The 25089-nt window shown below is 36.2% G+C and overlaps 1 protein-coding gene across 1 annotated transcript; it reads left to right on the forward strand.

The window, feature by feature from the left end:
- Positions 1 to 7482: 7482 nt before the first annotated feature.
- On the forward strand, positions 7483 to 9652 carry LOC114369630 (gibberellin 2-beta-dioxygenase-like). Its single transcript, XM_028326856.1, has 3 exons — positions 7483 to 8034; positions 8173 to 8530; positions 9284 to 9652. Exons 1-3 carry the CDS (start codon positions 7661 to 7663, stop codon positions 9533 to 9535), a joined length of 984 nt encoding a protein of 327 aa, XP_028182657.1. The 5' UTR covers positions 7483 to 7660; the 3' UTR covers positions 9536 to 9652.
- The last annotated feature ends 15437 nt before the right edge of the window (positions 9653 to 25089 follow it).

The raw sequence follows: 25089 nt of genomic DNA on the forward strand, positions 1-25089 counted from the left end.
ACCATTGCCCATTGCTTTTTCTTTGCCAAAAAGCTTTCTAAAGTTTGTTTCAAAACTTTGTTTTTCTACAAGTGGAAATTCTACAGAAAACAAAAGTGTGCTATCTTTTCATTCCTTCTCCCTCTTATCAAAAGATTCAAAGGACTAACCGCCTGAGAATTCTTTTGATTCATCCCTTCTTCCTCTTGACAAATGATTTCAAAGGATTAACCGCCTGAGAATTCTTTTGATTCTCCCTTCCCCCTCTTGACAAAAGATTCAAAGGACTAACCGCCTGAGAATTCTTTTGATTCTTCCCTTTCCCTTTAAACAAAAAATTTCAAAGGACTAACCGCCTGAGATATCTTTTGTTTCCCCTTACAAAGATTCAAGGGACTAACCGCCTAAGAATTCTTTGTCTTAACACATTGGAGCGTACATCTTTTGTGGTACAAGTAGAGCGTACATCTACTTGGGTTGTGATACTGAGAACAAGAAAGGGTACATCTCTTATGGATCAGTTCAAGTGGAGTGTACATCCACTTGCTTGTTCAAAGAGAATAAGGGAGGGTACATCCCTTGTGGATCTTTTCTTGTAAAGGATTTTACAAGGTTATTGGAAATCTCAAGAACCGGTGGTTGCTTGGGAACTGGATGTAGGCACGGGTTGTTGCCGAACCAGTATAAAAACTTGTGTTTGTTTTCTTCTTCCCTACACTCTTTACTTTTCCGCTATGTACTTTTTATTTTCGCTTTACTTTTGTCTAAGTTATTGTTTCTGTTCTTTACTTTCTCATAACTTAGTAGTAAAGCCTAATTGAATCTAGTAATATAAAGAAAGGTAATTTTTTAATTAGTCAAGACACGTTTATAATTAATTCAACCCCCCTTCTTAATTATTCCGAGGCCACTCAATCCAACATATATGATTTTAAATGTATGTTTAAATGAGATGATTAGTCATATGAACATAACATATTAATATTATTACTGTGTGATATGTATATGATACATGAGACATGATAACGTGATGTCTTGGGATTATGAAAGTGTGATGAACTGTGTGTAAGTGACAAGTTGAGTATGTGTTAAATTGTGAGATCACACGTGTATTGAGATGTGTGCATTGAGTTATGAGCTATGAACCGTACAATCGCACGAATGTAAGAACCTATAAAGGCAATGAGTTAATGCGCGATGAGTATTGTGATGGGATCCACTGTGGGAACCCAATGAGTTGAATCACTTTGAGGCGCGACGAGTTAAAATTATTTTGAGAACATTTGAAGAGTCATTTGCTTTGTGTAGTTCATAGATAGAGTCTGCATGTTAAAATATTTTATGGGTTGGACCTTAATTAGGAGGGAGGGGGTTTGACAGACTCTTCGGAGTCTAGACCTTGAGGGTAAATATACCGAGTTTGAGTGTTCCTCTAAGCTTGTGCCAATCCCACATGGTTGAAGAATTCTCACAAAACAGCATGACCCTGGTTTCCCAATGATTTTTCCTAGTGAGAGTGACCTGACTTATTAGTGTGTGATTTGTCTTGTCATGTACTCCTAGGCTCCAATGAGGTTTTTTACTGACATGGTACCACATTGCATATAGGATTGAGTCTTAGTGTATCTGTTACATAACTCCTGTGTAATGATCATTGTGACTTGTTACATGATGGTGGGTAATGAATTGTGTGAATGTGAGATGTTGTGTTATACTTGAGATGTGTTGTTATGAACATGTGATTAATGTGAAGGTGTGGAATGTGATTCTGTGATTAAATCCTTGAGACAAGTGATGTTACACAATGAGTGGTAAAATGACATGAATTGTGCTAAGTTGAGTTTGTTATACTTATATTATATATGTGTGCTTTCGTTTTTCTCTACCTGTTTAGGAATGTGATAACTCACTCCCTGTGTGTTGTTTTTATTTGGATCATGTGATGATCTCAAACCTTGTGTTCGTGGAAACAGATGGTTAGGTGGATGACTATGGTGAATATCATGCTAGAGGACACTAGGACACCATGTTCTGATAGGATGTGACATCAGAGCTTAGGGTTTTATATTGTTTTTATTATATGCTACTTTGAGATATATAGTTGAACATGATTTACTTCTATGTTTCTCATTGGAATTTCAGTTGTAATACTAGTACAGTCTTTGTTTGGAGTCGGAACTCGTTTTTATATTCTTACCGATAAGTTTTAACTTGGTTAAATTGTGAATGTTAACCTTTTACTCTGTTAAAAAGTTTTATTTTGAGTTATGAAATAAATCTTTTTAAATTGCTTCTGTTATTCCATGTTTCCTTTCACTATATGCATGTCAGGGTAGAGGGTGTCACACTAACTGCTTCAAATCTTCAATGGTCTGATCCTTGAATAACATAACATATTTGCTTCTAACAATTTTCTTGTTCACAGGATCCCGTAATTAATAGCTGAACTCATCTTTTGGTGAACCAAGATAGATACACTTATTTGTTTTTGAGTTAAGCTTTCCTCGTTCATCCTTAGGAATGTGGATGAATGCTCAACATCCAAACACCTTCAAGTAGTTGTATAACACTTTCTTTCCTGACCAAATTTTCTCTGGGAAATCTCTATCCAAAGGACCTGTCGGTGACAGATTGATAACATCCACAACCATCTTCATAACTTCTCCCCAGAATGACTTAGGGAGTTTGGCATGAGATAGCATACACCAAACTCACTCCTCAATAGTTAGGTTCATTCTTTTGGCCACACCATTGAATTGTTGTTTTTTTGGTGATGTCTTCTCAATTTTAATTTCATATGTCTTGCAATATGCTTCAAAAGGGCCACGATATTCTCCACCATTATTAGCTCTTATACACATTTTAATTTTCTCCCGGTCTCACGCTCCACCATGACATAGTACTCCTTGAATGCTTAAATTAGTTTATCTTTTTGTATTTAACAAGTATATCCGTATTCTTCTTGAGTGATCATCAATGAAAGTGACAAAATAATACACACATCTAAGGGATTTTTCAGACATTGAGCAAATTTCTGAATACACTAAGTCAAGAACATGTTTTCTCCTCTTGGGTTTGTTTGATTTCTGAAATGATACTGCGTGTTGTTTTCCAGCCAAACAATATTCTGTGCAGGACTCAAGTAGTTGACCTTTTACATCAGGAATACGGTTTTTTCTAGCAAGGATTTGTAATCCCTTCTCGCTCATATGGTTAACTCGTTTATGCCAAAACTCCATGCTTGAGTCACCATGGGCATCATTGGCCTCTCCCTTGCATATTCTTCCCTAGATGACATATAGGGAGCCTTCTTTCTTTCCTTGAGCAAAAATCATACTACCTTTTGTGAGTTTCCATTTTCAAGCACTAAAGTGATTGATCAGCATAACATCGTTAAGCTTCCCGACTGCGATAAGGTTTAGACACATGTTTGGTACATGTCTCACCTCCTTCAACATGAGCTTATGCCCTATGTTGGTCATAAAAGTGATGTCACCAATGCCTACTAGTTTTCTTGTGACACAATTTCCCATTTTTACCGTACCAAAGTCACCCATTTTGATAGGTTGAGAAAAATCCTCCATGTGGGCTAACGTGGAAAGATGCACCCGAGTCAACAATCCATGAACAATCATCACATGCATCATTAAGATAGTTGTCTTCTCCAATGAGGAATACATCATCATCTAGATCTGCTGCAATGACCATAGTGCTCTTATCCTCCTTTTTCTTAGAATCAATTTGGTCTGGCTTAACAATGCCGATTTTTTGTCTCTCTTGAGATGTCGACATTCAAATTTCTTGTGACCTGGCTTGCCACAATAGTAGCAGGTAATCCTAGAAGAGAGAGATTTAGATCATCCTCAAGATTACGACTTCTACCTGCACTTCTTGTGTGATTCTCACTTCTTATGCGGTTTTCTACAATGTTAGCTTCAAATTGGACAACCATACCTCGTTCCTTCCTCCTAGCTTGTTCATTCAACAAGCTATCAACAACGGTATCCATGGTGAGCTTCCCTTCTGGGGCTGAGTTACTTCGAGTAACTATTAACGTGTACCAACTCTTTGGTAGGGAACTAAGGAGTCAAAGAGCTTGCAATTCATCATCAATCTTCATCTCAATTTTCCTCAATTAATTCACAAGCCCCTTGAAAATGTTTAAGGGCTCAATCATGATATGACCATCTTTGCACTCCAACTTTACCAACCTTCTCATGAGATGGACATTGTTCTGAGGTGTCTTCTTTTGAATAATGGACTCAAGTTTTGCCCATAGTTCATATACATTGGTGTAAGTTGACACATGCTCGAACAAGCTTTGGTCAATGTATTTTCAAATCATAGCTACTGCCTTCCAATTTTGGAGCTCCCACTCTTTGTCAGTGATCTTCTCCTCCGACTTATCCTTTTGGGTAATTAGCTCATGCAAATCTTTGCAGTATAAATGGTCTTCCATCATCGGCTTCCAATAGGAGTAATTTTCAGTAGTTAGCTTAAAAATATCTCCATCATAAGTGACAACACCTTCCATCTTGAATCACATAGGATGATAGCTCCCCCAATCAACCTAGCTCTGATATCACGGTTAGGAAATACCAAGAATAAATTTCCCTTTATATGTGATTGAGATGGACAATAATAAAAATAAATTAAGAGGGTAAGAGAAGAAGAACAACACCAATAATGTTTTTAACGTGAAAAGCCCTTCAGTGTGAAAGGAAAAAACTCGGGACCAAGTTCAAAAAAAAATTTCACCTTGAAGTAGGATTACAATTATCTCATATCTCACCCAATAGGATGGTTTACAATATTTCTCAAACACTCACTAAGTATGGTGGAAATATAACTCTTTTTTCTTGAAGAGGATTACAAAAAACTCTCTCACTCTATCACTCTTGAAGGATCTCACTTGCTTGCTTTTTACAACTCCTCACAAGCCCTCATTTATATAGTGAAGGAACATGACTTATCCCAGGAGTAATAAATGAATGTAAATTAATTTTCATATTTTCAAGAACCCTTAAAAATGTTATCTTTATTTTTCTAAGATAAATGTGATATCATTAAGAGTTAGATGAAATTCCAAAACCTTGGAATCTCCACCTTTTATTTTCCATTCATTTGATATTATCAAGAATTGTTGAATGTGGTGCTCCATAGTTATGGCGGGATTTCCAACAAAATCCTCTACCACAAGTATAAAAAAATCGCTAAAATAGAAAGATTAGCTAAAATTCTTAAATCATACCTTTTTAACAAATCCACGACTCTCATTTATGTAGAGGATGGCATCTCAATTGATTTCCTAGATTCATTCAACAAATGAAAAAGAAATTTAAAAAATGGGGAAAAAGTATAGAAAACTTTTACGTGAGAACAAGTCATAAACCTCATTGCTACCATTGATAAATACAAAGCTTGTAGAGGAAGCTTGCAGAGGAAGATAGAGAGAAAGATAAAGAGAAAACAAATATTGAAGGAATTGAATAGCATGAAAAGTGAATTAGCTCGCAAAGTTAGTTATTACAACTAATTATATAGTTAGTTGTAAGAGTAACTAACTCATAACTAACTAGGCTAACTCTAGTTACATAGAGACTAACCAACTAAGCTAACTCTAGTTATATAATGATTCATTCTAAGAACAAGCATCCCTAATTTGTGTTACTTTATCTCATACCTGATATACACATGCGGAATTTTCAAATGCTTTCTTGATTTGCAGCAGTCATACAAAAGTGAAAAAATAAGTCAATAAAAAGTATAGAAATAAAAGTATTCCATGAGAAGAAACATATCATACCTTTTCTTTTCTAAGTCGTGTCTACACTCAATGCACATTTTTTTATAGAGGAGTAATGTACGTACCAGCAATAAAAATATGTTTTCAAACATTAGAAAAACAATGGGAAAATATGCTTTCTAAATTTAGGAATTCTTATGCATGTCGATTCTCTAGGCTGTTGCAAGCCACCTTCTCCACTCCTCATCGCACCTCCATTGAAATGTTGAATCATTCACTACTAAAAAAATGAGTTTTAACATTGTCCTATTAACATCGGTTATTTGAAAACCGATGTTGTTAAGCACTTACAACATCGATTTTCAAATAACCGATGTTAAAACTGAATTTAGTGTGACTTTAACATTGGTTATTTGAAAACCGATGTTGTTAAACACTTATAATATCGATTTTCAAATAACCGATGTTAAAATCACACTAAATTCAATTTTAACACATAACATCAATTTTTTTAGATAATCGATGTTGTATTGTGACATTTAACATTGGTTTTTTTAAAAGCCGATGTTGTTAGTACCATTTAACATTGGTTTTTTAAAAATCGATGTTGTTAGTAACATTTAACATTGGTTTTTTTAAAAACCGATATTGATATATAGATTTATAATTTTTTTTTCATAATTCTTATCATATAGCATCGGCTATTTAAATAACCGATGTTGTATTTATTAGTTAACATTGGTTTTTTAAAACCGATGTTAACGATATTACTTTTCACATCGATACTTTCAACATTGGTTAAAAATCAATGTTAAAAGTCTTAAACAACCGATGTAAAAATCTTATTTTTTAGTAGTGATTTCAAAGCTCTAAACTGCAAATCACGTACCTGAAACCCAAATTAAAAAAAAAAAGAGTATGAAGAAAAAAGAGAGAAAAAGTTACAAAAACTGGATGCAAAAAGTTTAGAGAAGGATTAAAAAGAGGAGGTGGAGTACGAAAGAAGAATGAAAATGAACGAAAACGGAGAGAGAAAAAGAAATTGTGTCACAAAAGAAAACAAAATGCAAATTAACTAGCATAGAGGAACAAAATGCATGGGTGAAACCTAAATATTTGAAAAGTTATACGTGCGCGCCTGGCTATAAAGAGAAAGATTTTTTTTTAATAATTTTAGTTAGTAATGCTTGAAATTTGAATTTAACTAGCTAATTAATATTCAACTATTTATAGAATGCAAATAAAAAACTAACAGAGAATAGAGAAAAGGAAAGTAAAACTAATTTTGGCCTGTAGTAGGTATTTGGTTTATCTTTGGGTATCAGCATTATGCCTTTCAACTATTTATAAAAACGTTTATATAGATGAAAATGAAACAAGACATATAAATAAAAAATTATTTACAAACATATGAATAATTTATTTATTTTTGACGGGGCAAAAATATCAATAATTATAATCATTTTAATATATATATATATATATTTAATTATATATAACTATTTATATAGCTTTGAAAATCTAAAAACAAAAAGAAGACTGGGGACCCAAAAGCTACATGTCTCGGTGGATGGTGTAAATGCCACGAAGTGCAGATGTCTATGTCTATAGTTCGTGTCGCGCGCCTCTCATAATTTCCTCAACCTTCATGCATTAGCATTAGTCATCAGCCCCATTTCCCTATTTAAACCCCAACTCATCACACTCCTCTCATCAATTAGTCTTCTCTCTCCATCACACGCATATATACACTTTTCTTAATTTATTTTTCTTCGATTAAGGTAATTTTATTTGAGTCTATAAAAATATTGATTACAATATTAAAGTTATTCTTACACAAGTATATATTCAGAATTTAAACCGAGATCAGCCATACACAAAAACAAATTAATTTCATTCTGGTTTTTATCAACCGGCCCGCCAAGAACAACAGTGATGCTTAATGAGTCATGTCTTGTGAAGACATGCAAACCTTCTATCATGTTCACTAGGGTTCCTGAGGTCGATCTCTCGGACCCCGAGGCCAAGTCACTCATTATCAAGGCCAGCAAAGAGTGTGGTTTCTTTAAGGTAGTCCAACATGGCGTTGCGTTTGAGTTGATTACAAATTTGGAGAACGAAGTCCTTAGATTTTTCCATCAACCACAGCCACAAAAGGACAAGGTGGGTCCTCCTGATCCTTGTGGTTATGGAAGCAGGAAAATTGGAGCCAATGGTGATGAAGGTTGGCTCGAGTACCTCCTCATCAACACTAACCCTGATGATCCAAAGTCACTTCACCTTTTTCAGCAAAACCCAGCAAATTTCAGGTAATTAACAAAGTTTTAAAATCAATATAACTATTTTTTTTATATACATTTTCCTCTTCTACTTCAAATTTCAACAAAAGCAATGATAAAATTAAATTGACACATTTTTTTTGTTATTATTATTATTATACTCGAAAGGTCTGCTGTGGAGGATTATATAGGAGCAGTTAAGAATTTGTGCTCTGATGTGTTGGAACTTATGGCTGATGGGTTGGGAGTTGAGCCGAGGAATGTGTTTAGTAGGCTTACAATGGATGAGAGAAGCGATTGCTTATTAAGGGTTAATCGCTACCCCGTATGTGCAGAGCTTGATGAATTTGAAGCATTGAGTGAACAATATTTAATTGGGTTTGGCGAACACACAGACCCACAGATAATATCTGTACTGAGATCGAATAACAGTCACGGACTACAAATCTGTCTCCGAGATGGAACTTGGGCTTCAATTCCACCAGATCAGACTTCTTTCTTCGTCATTGTTGGTGACCTCTTGCAGGTATATAGCTAGAAAGTAGAAAATATATATATATATATATATATATATATTACTGAGATGAAAGAAAACAAATAAAAAAAGCCAAAAATGGAATATAATTGACAGGATTGACGGGATTGGTGCAGGATATATAGTGACATTTGGGAAAAGTAAATGATAAAATTGTGAGTATAAAATGTTGTCCGTCCATAGACAATAGGGCAGGAATATGAACGAAATAGAGAGAAGAGAAATTAAAAAAGAATTATGAAAGAATGTGAGTACAAAAAATATACATATAATTATATAAATGCTGTGACCAGAAAAATAATAATAAAAGAAGGTATATTGGAGTCTGTAGAAATAATATATGATGTGATTGCAAGGGGGGCAGAAAAATAATTTACCATAAAAAATCTTATAAAAATGTAATTCAAAGAATAATAGAACTCTAAATAAAATATCAGTTCTCTCAAAAAATTAAATAAAATATCAGTTTACAAGAAAATGGTCCATTTTTTAATTAAATTTTGGATGAAACAACATTATTTCTATATCCCTAGAAGGCAGTCTTTTTCCTCATAATGTGCCAGCAATTGATTTGTGGTTTTTCAGTCACTCTTTTTACCTCTGTATGGGTGGACGTGAATGCGCCAAAAACAAATACTAGTATATTTTCATCTGGGAATTTTCACTGCATATATTCAGTTACTATTCACTATTTTTTTTGTTGGGCTTTCGTTTTTCTTTTCTGATTAAAAGTCTAAATTTCAGGTGATGACTAATGGGAGATTTAAAAGTGTAAAGCATAGGGTATTGACTGACTCAACCATTTCAAGAATTTCAATAATCTACTTTGGAGGACCACCCTTGAATGAAAATATTGCTCCTTTACCTTCACTCGTGCTAAAGGAAGAAGAGAGTTTGTATAAAGAGTTAACGTGGCAGGAATACAAGACTGCTACGTTCAAGTCAAGGTTGTCTGATAATAGGCTAAGACTCTTTGAGAAATTTCCTAGTGAGTGAGGAGAAATGGAAAATCATATTTACTTCTTCGTTGTGAGAGAGAGCATATATAAGGAAAATTATTTGGTTGCCAACCATTTTCTTTATTTTTGTTTTTTTTACCTTTACTCCTTTTGTTCCCCCTTATATTTTTTTGTCTAAAACTACAATTATTTTTCATTAGAGAGAATCATGTTCGAGTCGAATAATTGTAAATTTATGGTCATTAATATATTCATCTTTTCTTTTACACTACTAAAAATTATACATTTAACATTGTTAGGTTAACATCGGTTTTCGACAAAACCGATGTTAACACAAACACAGTGGCATACTTATAATTAAAACTAGTTTATTAACATCGACTTTTAAAAAAACTGATGTTAACATAAGCTCGTTAACATCGGTTTTGTGAAAATCAATGTTAACATGACGATGTAACATCGGTTTTATCAAAATCGATGTTAACATTACATAGGTAACATCGGTTTTTTTAAAAACCGATGTTAACGAGCATATGTTAACATTGATTTTTTAAAAAACCGATGTTGTGTTTTTACTTAAACTTACAAACTGAAAAGTTGATCTTCTCTCTTCTCACGCTCATCAGTCTCTCACAAACCCACCCTTGTGACTGTCATTGTCCCTGACCCCCTACAATTAGTCTCGTAAAGGCACCCTCAAGCCACCGTCGTCATTGCTATTGTCCCTGACCCCCGACGCTGAGTCTCGCATAGCCACCCTCAGGCCGCTGTCGTCGCTGTGACGCTCACCCCACCCTCGTGTTTTGGTAAGTTTTGTTGGTTCCCTTGAACGACCTTTATTGCTCACCCCACCCTCAGGTCACTGCCATTGTCTTTGAACAAGCTTCCTTAGTTTCCTTGTAGCCATTCCATTGGCATGAAAGCAGTCTTTGCTCGTCTTTGTACTCGCCATTATGTTAACTTCCCTTAAACTGAGCTTTTAACTTCCCTTAGTTAGTCGCAACCTGCATTTGATCTATTTAGGAAAGCTGTAGTTTGAGTGTTTGAAGCTTCAGATACCCTGAGACTAGGCTCAGGCCCTTTGATTTGCACTATATCAGAGGTGAGTGAGCCTATTGGCAATTACCCCTTTGTTCTTAGTGATTATTATTTGTGTTGTTGTTGATGAAGCTCCGTTGCTGCAGCTTTAGGAGTTGTACTTGCTATTTCTTTCATCCACAGAAGGAACATTGCAGGTAAAATTATTTTTTTCTTCTGTAACATTTCACTAAACTTATGGTAGTATAGCATGGGTTTGTTTTATACTTGCTGTCTATTTTTATTGAATAAAATTAGAGAGAGCGGCAGACAAGCTTCCATTCAAGGCATTGATAGAAAAATCTAGAGTTTTAAGTCTAGAAAGGTTTCCTATTTCATTTGGGATAGCTCCACTAAACTGGTTATGACTAAGAGAAATGTTTGTGAGTTCACTCAAGCCACCCAAAGAAGCAGGAATGCTTCCACTCAATAAGTTATGATCTATGATCAGATTTTGAAGCCGAAAGAAGTTATTTTTCAAGCTACCACCCCAAGGAGTTAAAGCTAAAGTTAAGCCAATAAAGCTTAGTGGCATTCCCAAGGCTCATGGGGATTGTCCTAGTGAGCAAATTATTGCTGAGGTCCAAAGACTGAAGCAAAGGACATGACCCTAACGAAGGAGGGGTGGTCCCTGTGAACCTATTTTTGAAGAGCTGAACCCCTCTTAGATTGAGAAGAAGTCCAAGTGCTGAAGGGATTGAACCACCAATTTGGTTATCATGAAGGCTAAGCTTTCTAAGCCCCCTAAGTTGGCCAATCCTCTCAGTTATGTGACCCTTTGCTCTTTAAGATGGGATTTTAGACTAAGAAATATACATGTTATTTAAGATGTTTCTAATAACAAAGTTACAAATGTTAATAATAATATTATATATATCCATAAAAAAAATAGGCCCATACATTTGGTAAATGAATTTGGTGGACACCAAAATCACAGAAATGTAACTTTTTCTATGATAATCACTATCATAGCAACCCCATTTATTCTTGAAGTAAATGACAAATTATAGGGGGTTGCTAAACAAATCTAAATACAAAAAAGAATGCAAAACATATAAAACTCCAAGTGGAAGACAAACCCAAATCATATCCTCACATGGTATGGTACTTAGTTGAAGAATTGAACTTGGGAGGACAAGATTTATTGGTCTCTGAGGGATGTGGGGATGGGGATGTGAATGGCACATGGATTAATGGTGGGATAGAATCAAACAATTCCCAATTTGTGGTAACTACAACTCCTAAGGTTGAATTCCTTGAGGGTTGTTCTTGTTCTTGTTGTTGTTCTTGAATTGGTGCTAAGGCTGATCTATAATGTCCATTTGAATGCTTTTGTTGTTGCCCATTTGAATGCTTCTGTTGAAGCTGCACTATGGCATGGTCTCCATTGCTACTAGCATATAATTCTTAACATTCAGTACATCAAGTGTTTCAACATACTTTTGAATTCTTTTTACCTTCAAAATTAATGTTTCACTACCATTAGCAAATGCAATTTAAGATTGTACTAATAACACAAAATGAGCAAAATGCATCTAAGCCTCTATCATTACCTGCATTTTCCTCTATAGTTTCACATCCCCATCAGCCACTATACCATCTAATTTAATCAATCGATTCATCAATAACTCAATCAGATTAAGCAAATCTATTTATCTTTATATTAAATGAACCATTAAGATTTTAAGAACTGCACACTAAGATGTTTATATGAACTCCACAATTCTATAGGCTAAGTTATTACATGGTTGTTAGTCCATGTAGTCTGGTCATATGAGCATTAGTAATGTTACATAGTTTGGTTGAGCATAAGCCGAATTACTTTGCTGTAGTTGAACTAGGTTTGGCTCTGAATTCTTCTAATGCCATTACTCATTAGTTCTCAAAGGTTATTTTCTGCAAAATGTGATACATATCGCTCTTTGGCAGTATGGCCCATGGCTAATTGGCCTATGCTTTTTATTTTTAGGTTATCATTTACTACTGCTAATTGGCCTTGTTGTGGAAGCTCTTTGATTATAGCAACTCCAGGTATGTACGTATGGACTAGTATGTGTGTATATATATATATTATCACACATTACTATTTTTACTTTTGTCCCAATATTTATATACACATATACAGTACCATACTTATATATACATGTACATGTGTAAAGCACATTCTTACGTTGTTTTTAATCATAATTCCTAGCTAGTAGTGGCTGTAGTTTATGTACATTGTGCTGTTTTGTGCTCACTTGAAATCTGCACTCACATCATTTTAAGCAAAGATAAATGTCAACTTTTTAGAATGATTTGATTTTTCACAAGTGTTTATTGTCCCCTCAATCAATTTTGGCCTTGAGTGGCATGACAGTAAAAAGCAGCGGCTAGAAATTCATCAGTCTTTGTTCCATTGATAGGATTAATAGCTGGTGATGGGTGTCCATCAATTATTAGTTAGGATAAGTAAAGCTTAAAGTGGAATAATCCAACATCCATCAAGTTTGTAAGTTGTATACCTGAAACACTATATTTAGTAGATTAGAGGATAGTAACACTTGGTTTTTAGTTCCTTTACCTGATGGCAAGCACTCCATAGGTTGCAAATGGATAAACTATATTTTGTAAGTTGTATACCTCTAAAGTTCCAAGAACTGATTTTGGTTCTTCAAATCCAAATCGAGGCACTTCAGCTACACATTCATTCACAGTTTTGATCACAGCTTCTAATAGTTCAGATTCATTAGTACTGGATAGTGTCTGAACCTCTTTTTCAGTTACAATTGAGACATTTTCATTCTCTAAACACTCAAACAATATCCTGCTGACAATTGCTTTGACACTCCAACCTATATAAATAACATATTGAAGAGTACAACTCAATCATGATTAATTGTAAGTATGAATAAAATTGAATATATAGTTGCCACAAATAGACTGATCAATCGTAATCATGATTGTGATTTCAAAGAAATTTAAGAGGAATCTCTAATATTCAACATTCGTAGCAAGCATTATGACTTCCTGGTAATTGAGTTATCTTCTTGTGTCTGTTAACTGCATTCTAGTTTAGGAGGTGGCTCAATAAAAGGGAGAAAGAATACTTCATAAGTTAACTTTAGCAAAAAAATTAAGCTTTTTAACATTTATTTCATATTTGGGACCGTCTTTGACTAATCTAAGATTAAAGAGGTAAAGCAAATAACCAAAATTTGCAGTATCTTTCATAGAATTAATTACCAATAGGAACAATGAATTTTGGAAATGTAGTGTACAATGAACTTTATATGTTTTTGTAAAACAGTAGTAGGCTATCTTTATTTTTGTAAATTACACTTCCAATTTGAATAGACATCTAAAATAGTAAAATACTAATTAAAGCTTAATATAATTGTTTTCAATCATCCACTTGATGCTCTAGAAGCTAGAGTCACATTTGTAGGCCCAATAAGCCCATCAAATTTGGCACGAGAGTATACATCCACTTGGACTTGCGTAAATTTTTGTTGGTCTTTCTTTGATGCACTCTAAACTTTCCAATCACTACTCTATTCCCCTGCGAGATTTCACCAACAACATGTTTCGATATGCTATACTATATTTTTCTTAGAATAAAAGATTTAAAAGAAGGCTATAACTGAATCCAAGAATATGATAATGCATTCATAATGCTACTTTGTTGTGTATGTAAAAGTAGAAAACTTACCAACAAAAATGAGGGGTCCATTAGATGTGGTGACAGAGCTAAGATCTGAGACTCTTTTCTTTTTAATAAAATCGATGTTCTGCTGCACATTCATGTTGGAGAACCTATTGTTTGAGCCCTGCACAACCCCGAACTTTATCGGAAAGTGTACCGAGTCGTTAAAGTAATAATAAAATGGTAAGAAACTGAGTATCGAACTTAGGAAACTTATTTCATTCAGTGAAGTTTCATTTAGCAAGCAGACATTGATATAAAGCAATGTAAACAGAATTAAACCAAAGATGTATATGCTGTAAATCTAAAATAACTACAAATACGCTTATCAAAACGGGAGAGAAAACAAATGATTAAAATGTTGGGTCCTTCTACTGAACGCTTGATGTAATTGAAATATTTTTCTCTATTTAATGTTATTTCGGTTTTCTATGTTGAAGACTAAAATACCAAACACCGATTTGTTGGATCAAGTGGCCTCAGAATAATTAAGAAGGGGGGGTTGAATTAATTATTAATGAACCTTTACTAATTAAAAATCAATCCTTAATGTTACTAGATTCAATTAGGCTTTTACTATAATGTTAAGTAAGTAAAGAACAAAAATATAAACTTAACCAAAAGTAAAAGCGATAATTAGAGTGCACAGCGGAAATTAGAGAGTGTAGGGAAGAAGAAGACAAACACAAGAGTTTTATACTAGTTCGGCAACAACATGTGCCTACATCCAGTCCCCAAGCGACCTGCGGTCCTTGAGATTTCTTTTCAACCTTGTAAAGTCCTTTACAAGCAAAGATCCACAAGGGATATACCCTCCCTTGTTCTCCTTGAACAACCAAGTGGATGTACACTCCACTAGAACTGATCCACAAGAGATGTACCCTCTCTTGTTCTCAGTCACAACAACCCAAGTAGATGTACCCTCTACTTGTACCACAAAGGATGTACCCTCCAATGTGTTAAGACAAAGTTCTCAGGCGGTTAGTCCTTCGAAACTTTTTGAAGGGGGAAACAAAAGAATTCTCAGGCAGTTAGTCCTTTGAAATCTTTTGTTTATGGGAAAGGGAAGAATCAAAAGAATTCTCAGACTGTGTCGTTTTGAATTCTTTGACAAGAGAGAAGGGAGACACAAAAGAATTCAGGCGGTTTGTCCTTTGTTCTTTTGGAAAAGGGAGAAGAGAGACACAAAAAGAATTCAGGCGGTTAGTCCTTGGCGAATTCTTTTTGGCAAAGGGAGAAAGGAATGAAAAAGATGAATAGCACACTTTTGTTTTCAAGGTTGGGAAAACCAGAAAACTTTAGAAAGCTTTTTGCAAAGGAAGAAGAAGAAGAAGAAGAAGAAGAAGTTCAAAGAGATTCAAAGGTTGTAAAATAATATATGGAAAAGTTGTTTGTAAAAGTTGTAAGTATTGTAAGTTCTCTTCAAATGCAAATCAAGGTATTTCTTTTATAGACTCTTCAAGTCTGGTCAAGAAAACTATTGGAAGAGTTATAACCTTTAGAAAAACCTAAAAACCATTGGAAGAGTTACATCTTTTGATTTTTGTTCAAAACTTGTCACTGGTAATCGATTACCAAATCCTTGTAATCGATTACACAAAGCTTTTTATGAAAGGATGTGACTCTTCACAATTGAATTTGAATTTCAACGTTCAGATGCACTGGTAATCGATTACCAATATCTTGTAATCGATTACACCATTTTGAAATCAATTGGAACATTGTAAATTCAGTTAAAAGCTTTTGAAATCAAACTTTGCCACTGGTAATCGATTACAGGAAACTGGTAATCGATTACCAGAGAGTAAAAACTTTGGTAACTTAGAAAATTTTGTGAAAACTCTTTTGAAAAACAAAATTGTGCTATGTTTGTTTTTTGAAAAATCTTTTCAATACTTCCCTTGTAAAGTCTTCTTGATTTCTTCTCTTGGAACTTGAATTCATCTTTTCTTGAATCTTGAAATCAAACTTCTCTTGATTCTTGAATTTGTTATTGATTTAATCTTGAAATCATTCTTTGGGCTTTTTGTCAACATCTTTGTCATTATCAAAACTTCTTGAATCAACTTGATTCATCATCATGAAGCTTGCTTCTACACGATTCCTCACGTGAATATACTAATTCTAATTAAACCTCATTCTCGGATGTCTAGTCGAACTTAGCCTAACCGAACATCATTACAATCACAACATATCAAAAACTAAAACCCAGCACTCTATGTCTAGCAATGCAGTTATCTAGCCCTGCTCTATCCAGTTCTAAGGATTAATACATTTTCCAATGCTAAAAATCCTAACTTTACACACCAATGGGTGATCAGACCAAAAGCATGCAATAATTAAGTGCAGATAGAAGCAATGAACACATAAAACAACTTTAAATAGATAGTTAAGAATTTACATCAGGTTTCAGTAGAATTTCCCAATAGAGATACTTAGTCTTCCATCGCACGGCAACACCTTTCAGCTACAAGATGAGGGTTTAAGAAGAAAATAACAAATTACACAGTGGTGGGGATGTCTCCTCCACCTCTAGGAACCTAGAAATTACTCCTAAACCTAAGATCCTCTTGAAAGCTGAGGTTTTTGGCTTCCTTGCTTTATTTTGCGCCTCTGTTCTGCTCTCTATGTTCCAATTCACGCTCCTTTAGTTGAATGCTTGATTTTTCCAACTTCAGCCTTAAAAAGGGCTTTCTGTCCTCGAAGGCTCGCTTAGCGCATTTTCGCGCTTAGCGTGAGTTAGTGAATATCCGCTAAGCGAGCTGGGCATGCTTAGCGCGGGAAGAGACAAATGCTTCGCTGAGCGAGCTGATGACGCGCTGAGCATGCAGATGCTTCTCAGATTCTCCTCTAGATTCTCCCAACTCGCTAAGCGGGCTGAGTACCTCGTTTAGCGCATGATTCTCGCTAAGCGCACAATTCTCGCTTAGCGAGACACCAGCTGTAAGCCTTCAAAATCTTCATCCTTTTTACTTGAAACTAAAGTTGAAACACATTAAATTCACACTATTGGGCATTTCTACTAAAAAAAATTAAACTAAACCTAAAAATATGTACAAACCTACAAAAAGAACCATAAATTGGGGAAAAGATAAACATTTTATAAAACTTTTCTATACAAAAGTTAGTCGTAAATGACGACTAACAAACTCCCCCAAATTTATAGTTTTGCTTGTCCTCAAGCAAAGAAACAACAGTTCACTTTTCCACAAGTGACAAAATCAAAGTGGTTATTCAAAAGAGTGTTTGTTTCCAAGCATTCAATAACATGACACAAGTGGCATACAATGCTTCAACCAATAGCTTTTCACAAGATATGCAGCTTTTCAAAGATATGAACATGATAATTAGGCACACAAGTGAAATAAGCTAGCAAGCAAGACAAATATCAAGGAAAATTCATCAAGCCAATGCCTCACGGTCACTTTTTTGCTCAAGCACAAGTGTTTAAGGTTATTTCTCAATCAACAACCAACACAAGTCTCAATCTTTGCAATTCATCTCATGCCATACAGTCACAAACACACAAATTGAATCCGAAGGACTTTTCTTGGCTTGTAATGAGGCTGGGTTGCAAACAATATATGGTTTTTCTAGGATGTAAAAATCTTAAGTTCTAGGAGAGCATTCATCCTTAGATCAACCCTTTTTTTCCTTTATTCCAACTTCTATTACTTGCCTTTTAGCATTTAGCTTCACTTGGCTTTGACAACAGCACACACTTAGCTTTTATTTTTGAAATTTCTTTTTTTATTTTAGCATCTTTTACTTGCTGCTTATTGATTTTACTGTGTGTGTTGTCATCTTCTTACCACAATTGCTGTCACCCAATAAACTCCCCCAAATTTGGGACAAATTTTCCTTGAACTATGATGCTCTCCTACAACCTAAGACAAGGTAGATGGAGATTATAATTTACAAGCTTAGGGTTCAAGTTAATCACTCAATTTTCAGCTCAACATGGGTGCAAGGGATAATTCATTCATGCACAAGGTAAGCTTTTTGGCTAAGTAGCTATCTTAGTCAATCATGGCCTTCATCATCTTCAAACTCATGCATTCATTCAGTAATCAGAGATTCATGCAAAAATCGATACTCAATGCTAGTCGTTCTCCCACAATTAAAAATCACACAACTCACCGGGTTGTGGCTAATGATTACCTTCACAATTTATCTGTCAAACCAGCTAACATTTTCAGTCATGCCCCTAATTCATGTTCTTTCTCTTCTAATTACTGCATACTTGTTCAAAGCATATGATCTAATCATCGTAATTCACTCAATTCATGCAATCGATCACTTCAATTCATTCAACAAACACAAGATTTTCAGATCAAACAAACCACTGCATAACAATCAAAATTGTAAACTGTTCAACAAGCTTTAAAATTTTTCTAACTAAATAAACTGAAATATAAATTGAAACTAAAAACATAAACTGTATCTAAAGCAGAAAAATAAATCATAGCCCTGTCATCACTCGTCCAGTGCTGGTGTTTGCTCATCCTGGGCTGGTGCAGGCTCGCCATAAGGTGAAGAAGGAGTATCCTAGGCTGGCTGAGGTGTCTCCCGTGCAGTTGGAGGCCAGGGATCCGAGGTACTATGCGCCGCCTGTAAATCTTTTGCATAGTCTGTGTCCTCGATGCCTTCTCTACCCTCAGAGACCTCCACAATAGGTGAAGTAGCAGGTGAAACTTGTGGAGTCGTCTCTAGCGTGGCCTCGCGTGCAACCTTCGGCTCTGGTAGAGGCTCCTGGGCTGCAGAAGCCTTACCTCCCCCCAAAGGAGAAGGCTGGACTCCTGGCCAAGCCACCTATGCCATGAAATCCTCCATGCTAATGATAGGCCGATGCTGAGCCGAGTCGTGAATACTCTGCATCACCAGGCGCAAGCCATGGTGGAGGCTCTGCAGCATCGGCACTATGACCTCGGAGCATCGACACTTTACTAGATCTGATGATGGTGGAGCAGAGGTACCGGTCTGAACTAGAGCTGATGGAAGTGGTGGTGCTGAAGTAGAAGGAGCTGGAGTAGAGGTAGAAGCAGGATCAACTGGAGTAGAGGAGAAAGGAACAATTGAATCAGGTCCTCTAGCCCTAGACTTGCGGGTCCCTGGAAAAATGATTGTGGGATCGTCCAGGTTCCAGCAATTCTTCTTAATATATGCCAAATTAATGGCATGGCTGAGGGACTCAAAGGTCAAAGAATCGAATATGACCCCTCTGGTGATGCACAAAGCTGTGACCAGTGCAGGAAAGCCGAGCCGCGAGGAGTTGGGCTGGCCCATCTGAGAAATCTGGTGTGATATGAGTGAGCCCACATCTATATCCATCCTCATGACCATCCCATAAACCAACCTCGCCCTATCCATATTAAGATCGGACGTGTGAGAAGTGAGGGCGAGGTTGGAGTATGAGAGCACACTCCATGTCTAGGCCAAGGTAGTCAAGTCCTTCCTCAGGAGCTTCCAAGGCGCTCCTTCAGCATTAAGAACAAATTCGCACCCTGGAATACAAAGTCTGGTAGCAAACTCCTGAGGGTTTGGGAGTGAATGAAAGAATCTGGTGTAGGTGGCGTACTGCTCCCCAGGCTCCAGAATCACCGGGGTCTCCAGGAAGGTGTTGAGGGACTCAGCATCGAACTTAATTATTTTCCCCTCACTTTAACCTGCTTTGAAGATTTTTCCTCCGGATCATAGAGATTAGAGTAGAATTCCTTGACCAGGGCCATATCAATACGCCCATCCTACTGCCAGGTCAAGGCCTTGTGCCAGCAGCGCCTCTCGAGTTCTCTGCGGAACTCATCATACTCATTAACATAAAGAACGACGTTCCTCTCTGGAAGGATGTTCCGGGAGTGAACATTCTATGAATATCTCTCCCAGGCGCCCTCTGATATAAATCGAGTGGTGTCATAGGGCTCCCGGGGTCTGGAGATGGTGGACTTCTTCTTCCTGGATGTCATTTGCATAAAAAAGAGTCACATGAATCAAGTTAGACAGGTTTTTATTTCAACTGAAAGCAAAAAAATAAAATTAAAAAACAGACTGGGCGCTAAGCAAGACTGGCTCTCTTTGTGCGCCTTATGAAAATAATAGCACTCACTTAGCGCGCAAGGCGCGCTTAGCACGACAACAAAAAAACAAAGACATTGGCTAAGTGAGACACACTCGCTTAGCTGAAATAGCATGGTGGCTAAGCGAGCATGACTTGCTAAGCCTTATTCTCTCACAGAGAGCTAATTGCGCTTAGAGAGCATGACTCACTAAATAGGCTTAGCGCCATCATGCGCTTAGCCCTAACTGACCACTAAAACTAAATTGGCTTAGCGAGCATGCTCGCTAAGCCCAATTCCAAAATAAAACAAAACAGAGAAGAAATTACACTTAACGAGACTGACTCGCTTAGCACATGAACAAAAACTTAGAAATTAAAATTGCTTTGGGCTCAACGAGACTGACTCCCTTAGCCCAGGCTTGTTCAACCTATAGAGACTGGGTGGCTTAGCGAGACTAACTCGATTATCCACCAACAGAAGACAAAAAGCCTCTTAGGCTGTGGCCCAAGAAACACTACTCGCTAAGCGCGGCATGCCGGCTTAGCGAGTTCATACGACACTTAAACAAAATTGGAAATTTAAACTCTCGCTAAGCCCAAGGTGCAATGGCTTAGCGAGTTCATACAAGCATTCATATATGCAAACAAAATTGATGAACACGCTTAGTGGGGCAGGACCGGCTTAGCGAGTTCATCCAAAAACCCAGAAATTTAACAAAAATTGATGAACTTGCTTAGCACACAGGCGCGCTTAGTGAGCACATAAAAAATTCCAAAAAACTTGGGGCTTTTCAGCCCCCTATCACAGGCCTCAAAATCTAATCAAAACATAGCAAAATCCTATACATTATGCACGAAACAAAACCCCTAACAACATGCTTACTAATAACTAACCTAACAACAATAACATCAAACACAAAATCAAAACTTTAAACAGCTACAGTAAGGAAAGAAGAAGCATATAGAAGCAGAAGGAAAAATGGAAGCACAGTGCAGATATGCCAGATGCTGAGAGAAAATGTTATAAATTTTGCACAAAAGTAACTGCCTAAGGCAGTTAAGCCTTATTTTTGGCAGTTTCGACTGCCTCGCTTAGCGAGTGACCAACTGCCTCGCTTAGTGCGGGTCACTCACTAAGTAAGTACTCAATGACTTTTGAGTTTTTAGAATTCAAACTCACGCACTTAGCGGGCAAACTCGTTCAGCCCAATTCGAAAATTAAAAAATCTAAAGAAGGATTTGGGCTTAGCGCGACGCTTAGCGAGTTCTGCAGCTCTGATTGGTTTACAACTCTCGCTTAATGGTCCATGGGTCGGCTTAGCGAATAAAATGCTTCCTGATGCAGTAGTGGCGCTCGCTTAGTGCAATTTCAAACCCGAGAGGGATTTAGGCTTAGCGGGCTGACCCGCTGGGCCCAATTCTCATAAATGGTCGAACAGAGAGGAACTTGCGCTTAGCGCAAAGTGGGTGCTTAGCAAGATGACTCGCTTAGCCCCATTCCAAAAGATGAAATTCTAGAGAAGTTTTTGGGCTTAGCGCACAGGGCTTGCTCAGCGAGGCCGTTAGCACGGGAAGTGACTTGCTCAGTGCATGAACAAAGATTCGCTTAGCGCACAGGGCGCGTTGAGCGAGTGGATGACTTAAAAATTTTCTAAGTTATTTTTTTTCCATCCACAGCTTCAGAGAAGCTTAATCAACCCCATATCCAAATGAAAAACATGCTGATCATTCTTTCAAACAATCACAAACAAGTAATCCTAACTATATGCAGTGAACATAAAATTAAAAAGAGCTGGGTTACCTCCCAGTAAGCGCTCGTTTAACGTCATTAGCTTGACGCATCTTACCTCATAAATTCTGTAAGTAGAAAATGGTGGTTACCCTGTCAATGTTTCCACCATGGTACAACTTCAGCCTTTGACCATTGACTACCCATGTTCTGTCTGAAGTTGATGAATGAGGGTCAAACAATTCCACAGTGCCATACGGCCTGACCTCTTTGATAGTAAATGGTCCTAACCATTTAGATTTGAGTTTGCCCGGAAATAGCTTCAGTCTGGAATTAAACATCAATACTTGTTGTCCTGCTCTGAACTCCTTCTTGAGCAGCTTCTTATCATGGTAGGCCTTCACTTTGTCCTTGTATAATCTGGCAGACTCATACGCATTCCATCTCAATTCCTCCAACTCCAACAGTTGAGTCTTTCTTTGTTCCCCTGATGCTGCCTCATCAAAATTTCAAAATTTCAAAGCCCAATATGCCTTATGCTACAATTCCACCGATAAATGATAGGATTTGCCGTAAACCATTTGAAATGAAGATAGAACAATAGAAGTCTTGAAAGCAGTTCGATAGGCCCATAATGCATCGTCCAACTTGCTTGCCCAGTCTTTCCTATTTGATGCTATGGTCTTCTCCAAGATTTTCTTCAATTCTCTGTTGGAGACTTCCGCTTGTTGGATCGAGTGGCCTCAGAATAATTAAGAAGGGGGGTTGAATTAATTATTCCTAAAACTTTACCAATTAAAAATTAATCTTTTAAGGCTTTTACTTTTATTGTTAAGAGAATATGGAGTAGAAGGGAAACTTAACAGAAAGTAAAAGCGAAAATTAAATGCACAGCGGAAAGTAAAAGAGTAGGGAAGAAGGAAACAAACACACAAGAGTTTTTATATTGGTTCGGCAACAACCCGTGCCTACCTCCAGTCCCCAAGCGACCTGCGGTCCTTGAGATTTCTTTCAACCTTGTAAAAATCCTTTTACAAGCAAAGATCCACAAGGGATGTACCCTCCCTTGTTCTCTTTGAACCTAGTGGATGTACCGTCCACTAGAACTAATCCACAAGAGATGTACCCTCTCTTGTTCTCAGTCAAACCCAAGTAGATGTACCCTCTACTTGTACCACAAAGGATGTACCCACCAATGTGTTAAGACAAAGATCTTAGGCTATTAAACCTTTGATAATTTGTGAATGGGGATACAAAAGAATTCTCAGGCGGTTAAACCTTTGAACGCTTTTGTATTAGGGAATGGGAAGAATCAAAAGAGTTCTCAGACTGTGTCGTGTTGAATTCTTTGACAAGGGAGAAGGGAGACAAAAGAATTTAGGCGGTTAGTCCTTTGTTCTTTTGGAAAAGGGAGAAAAGAGACACAAAAAGAATTCAGGCGGTTAGTCCTTGGCGAATTCTTTTTGGCAAAGGGAGAAAAGAGTGAAAAGGATGAATAGCACAAGTTTTCAAGGTTTAGAAAACCAGAAAACTTCAGAAAACTTTTGGTACAAAGAAGAAGAAGAAGTTCAAAGAGATTCAAGGCTTGTAATGGATTGTAAGAGATTAATTGAAAATGCAAAACAAAGCCTTGCATTTATAGACTCTTCATGTCTGGTCGAGAAGGCCATTCAGATGAGTTATAACTTTTAGAAAAACTTAAAACCCATTTGAAAAAGTCAAAACCTTTTTGAAGAGTTACATCTTTAGATTTTTCAGAAACAAACACTAGTAATCGATTACCAAATAAGTGTAATCGATTACACAAAGCTTTTGAGTGAAAGGATGTGACTCTTCACATTTAAATTTGAATTTCAACGTTCAAGGGCACTGGTAATCGATTACCAAAACATTGTAATCGATTACAGCCTTTTGAAAATAATTGGAACGTTGTAAACTCAGTTTGAAAACTTTTTCAAATTCATTTTGCTACTGTTAATCGATTACAACAATATGCTAATCGATTACCAGAGAGTAAAAACTCTTTGGTAAAGGTTTTGTCAAAAAACCATGTGCTATTCAAAGTTTTGAAAAAAACTTTTTAATACTTATCTTGATTGAGTCTTTTCTTCATTCTTGAATCTTGAGTCTTGAATCTTGATCTTGATTCTTGAGATCTTGAATCTTGAATCTTGAATCTTGATTCTTGATTCTAGGCTTTCTTCTTGATTCTTGAACTCTTGACTTGTTCTTGATTCACTTGAGTTGTTCTTTGATCTTTGAGCTTTTTGTTCATCACCTTTGTCATCATCTTTTATTGTCATCATTGTTATCATCAAAACACCTTTGAATCACATTCACCATAAAGCCTTGCTTCTACAATTTCCCCCTTTTTGATGATGACAACTTCTGAAATCAAGAAACACACACACACTTTTTCCTAGTCGATCACTCTCTTAAATTCTCCCCCTTTGTTTTCGAATTTATGCTTATCTTAAAATTAAATTGATTACTCATGTGAGTTCTTGATTTATCCCCATTTCTCTCCCCCTTTGGCATCAACAAAAAGCCAAAGTGCGTATCAAAATTTAAGTATGCAAATATAACTAAATATTCATATAGCATTCATGAAAAACCATCAATCAAATCATGAAGTAAGAACCATGAATCAACAATCATAAATAGATTAACTATAAAATCCACATAGCCAAATAACATACTTGTTCAACCATACCATGCAAATAAGGAAATAGTAAATTGTTCAAATACCATAATAATATAGCCAAAATACATGAGAATAGAAAACAATCAAACAAGATATCATAACCATTCATCACACTTAGAAAGATAATACTTCATAGAATGTCATATAATCCAGAAAGTCATTCATAATATTCAAATAAAACATATATGAATAATTAAAAAAATATAAAACACAATATCAAATATAAGTACATACCACTAGTCATATATTATTAAAGTAATTAAGTTTAAAACACACAATCATAAACAACCAAGAGTAAGTCAATATAATCATCATGTTCAGTCATACTAAGCAAGTATTAA

This window comes from Glycine soja, chromosome 10, assembly GCF_004193775.1.
Source record: "Glycine soja cultivar W05 chromosome 10, ASM419377v2, whole genome shotgun sequence".
Classification (NCBI taxonomy): domain Eukaryota; kingdom Viridiplantae; phylum Streptophyta; class Magnoliopsida; order Fabales; family Fabaceae; genus Glycine; species Glycine soja.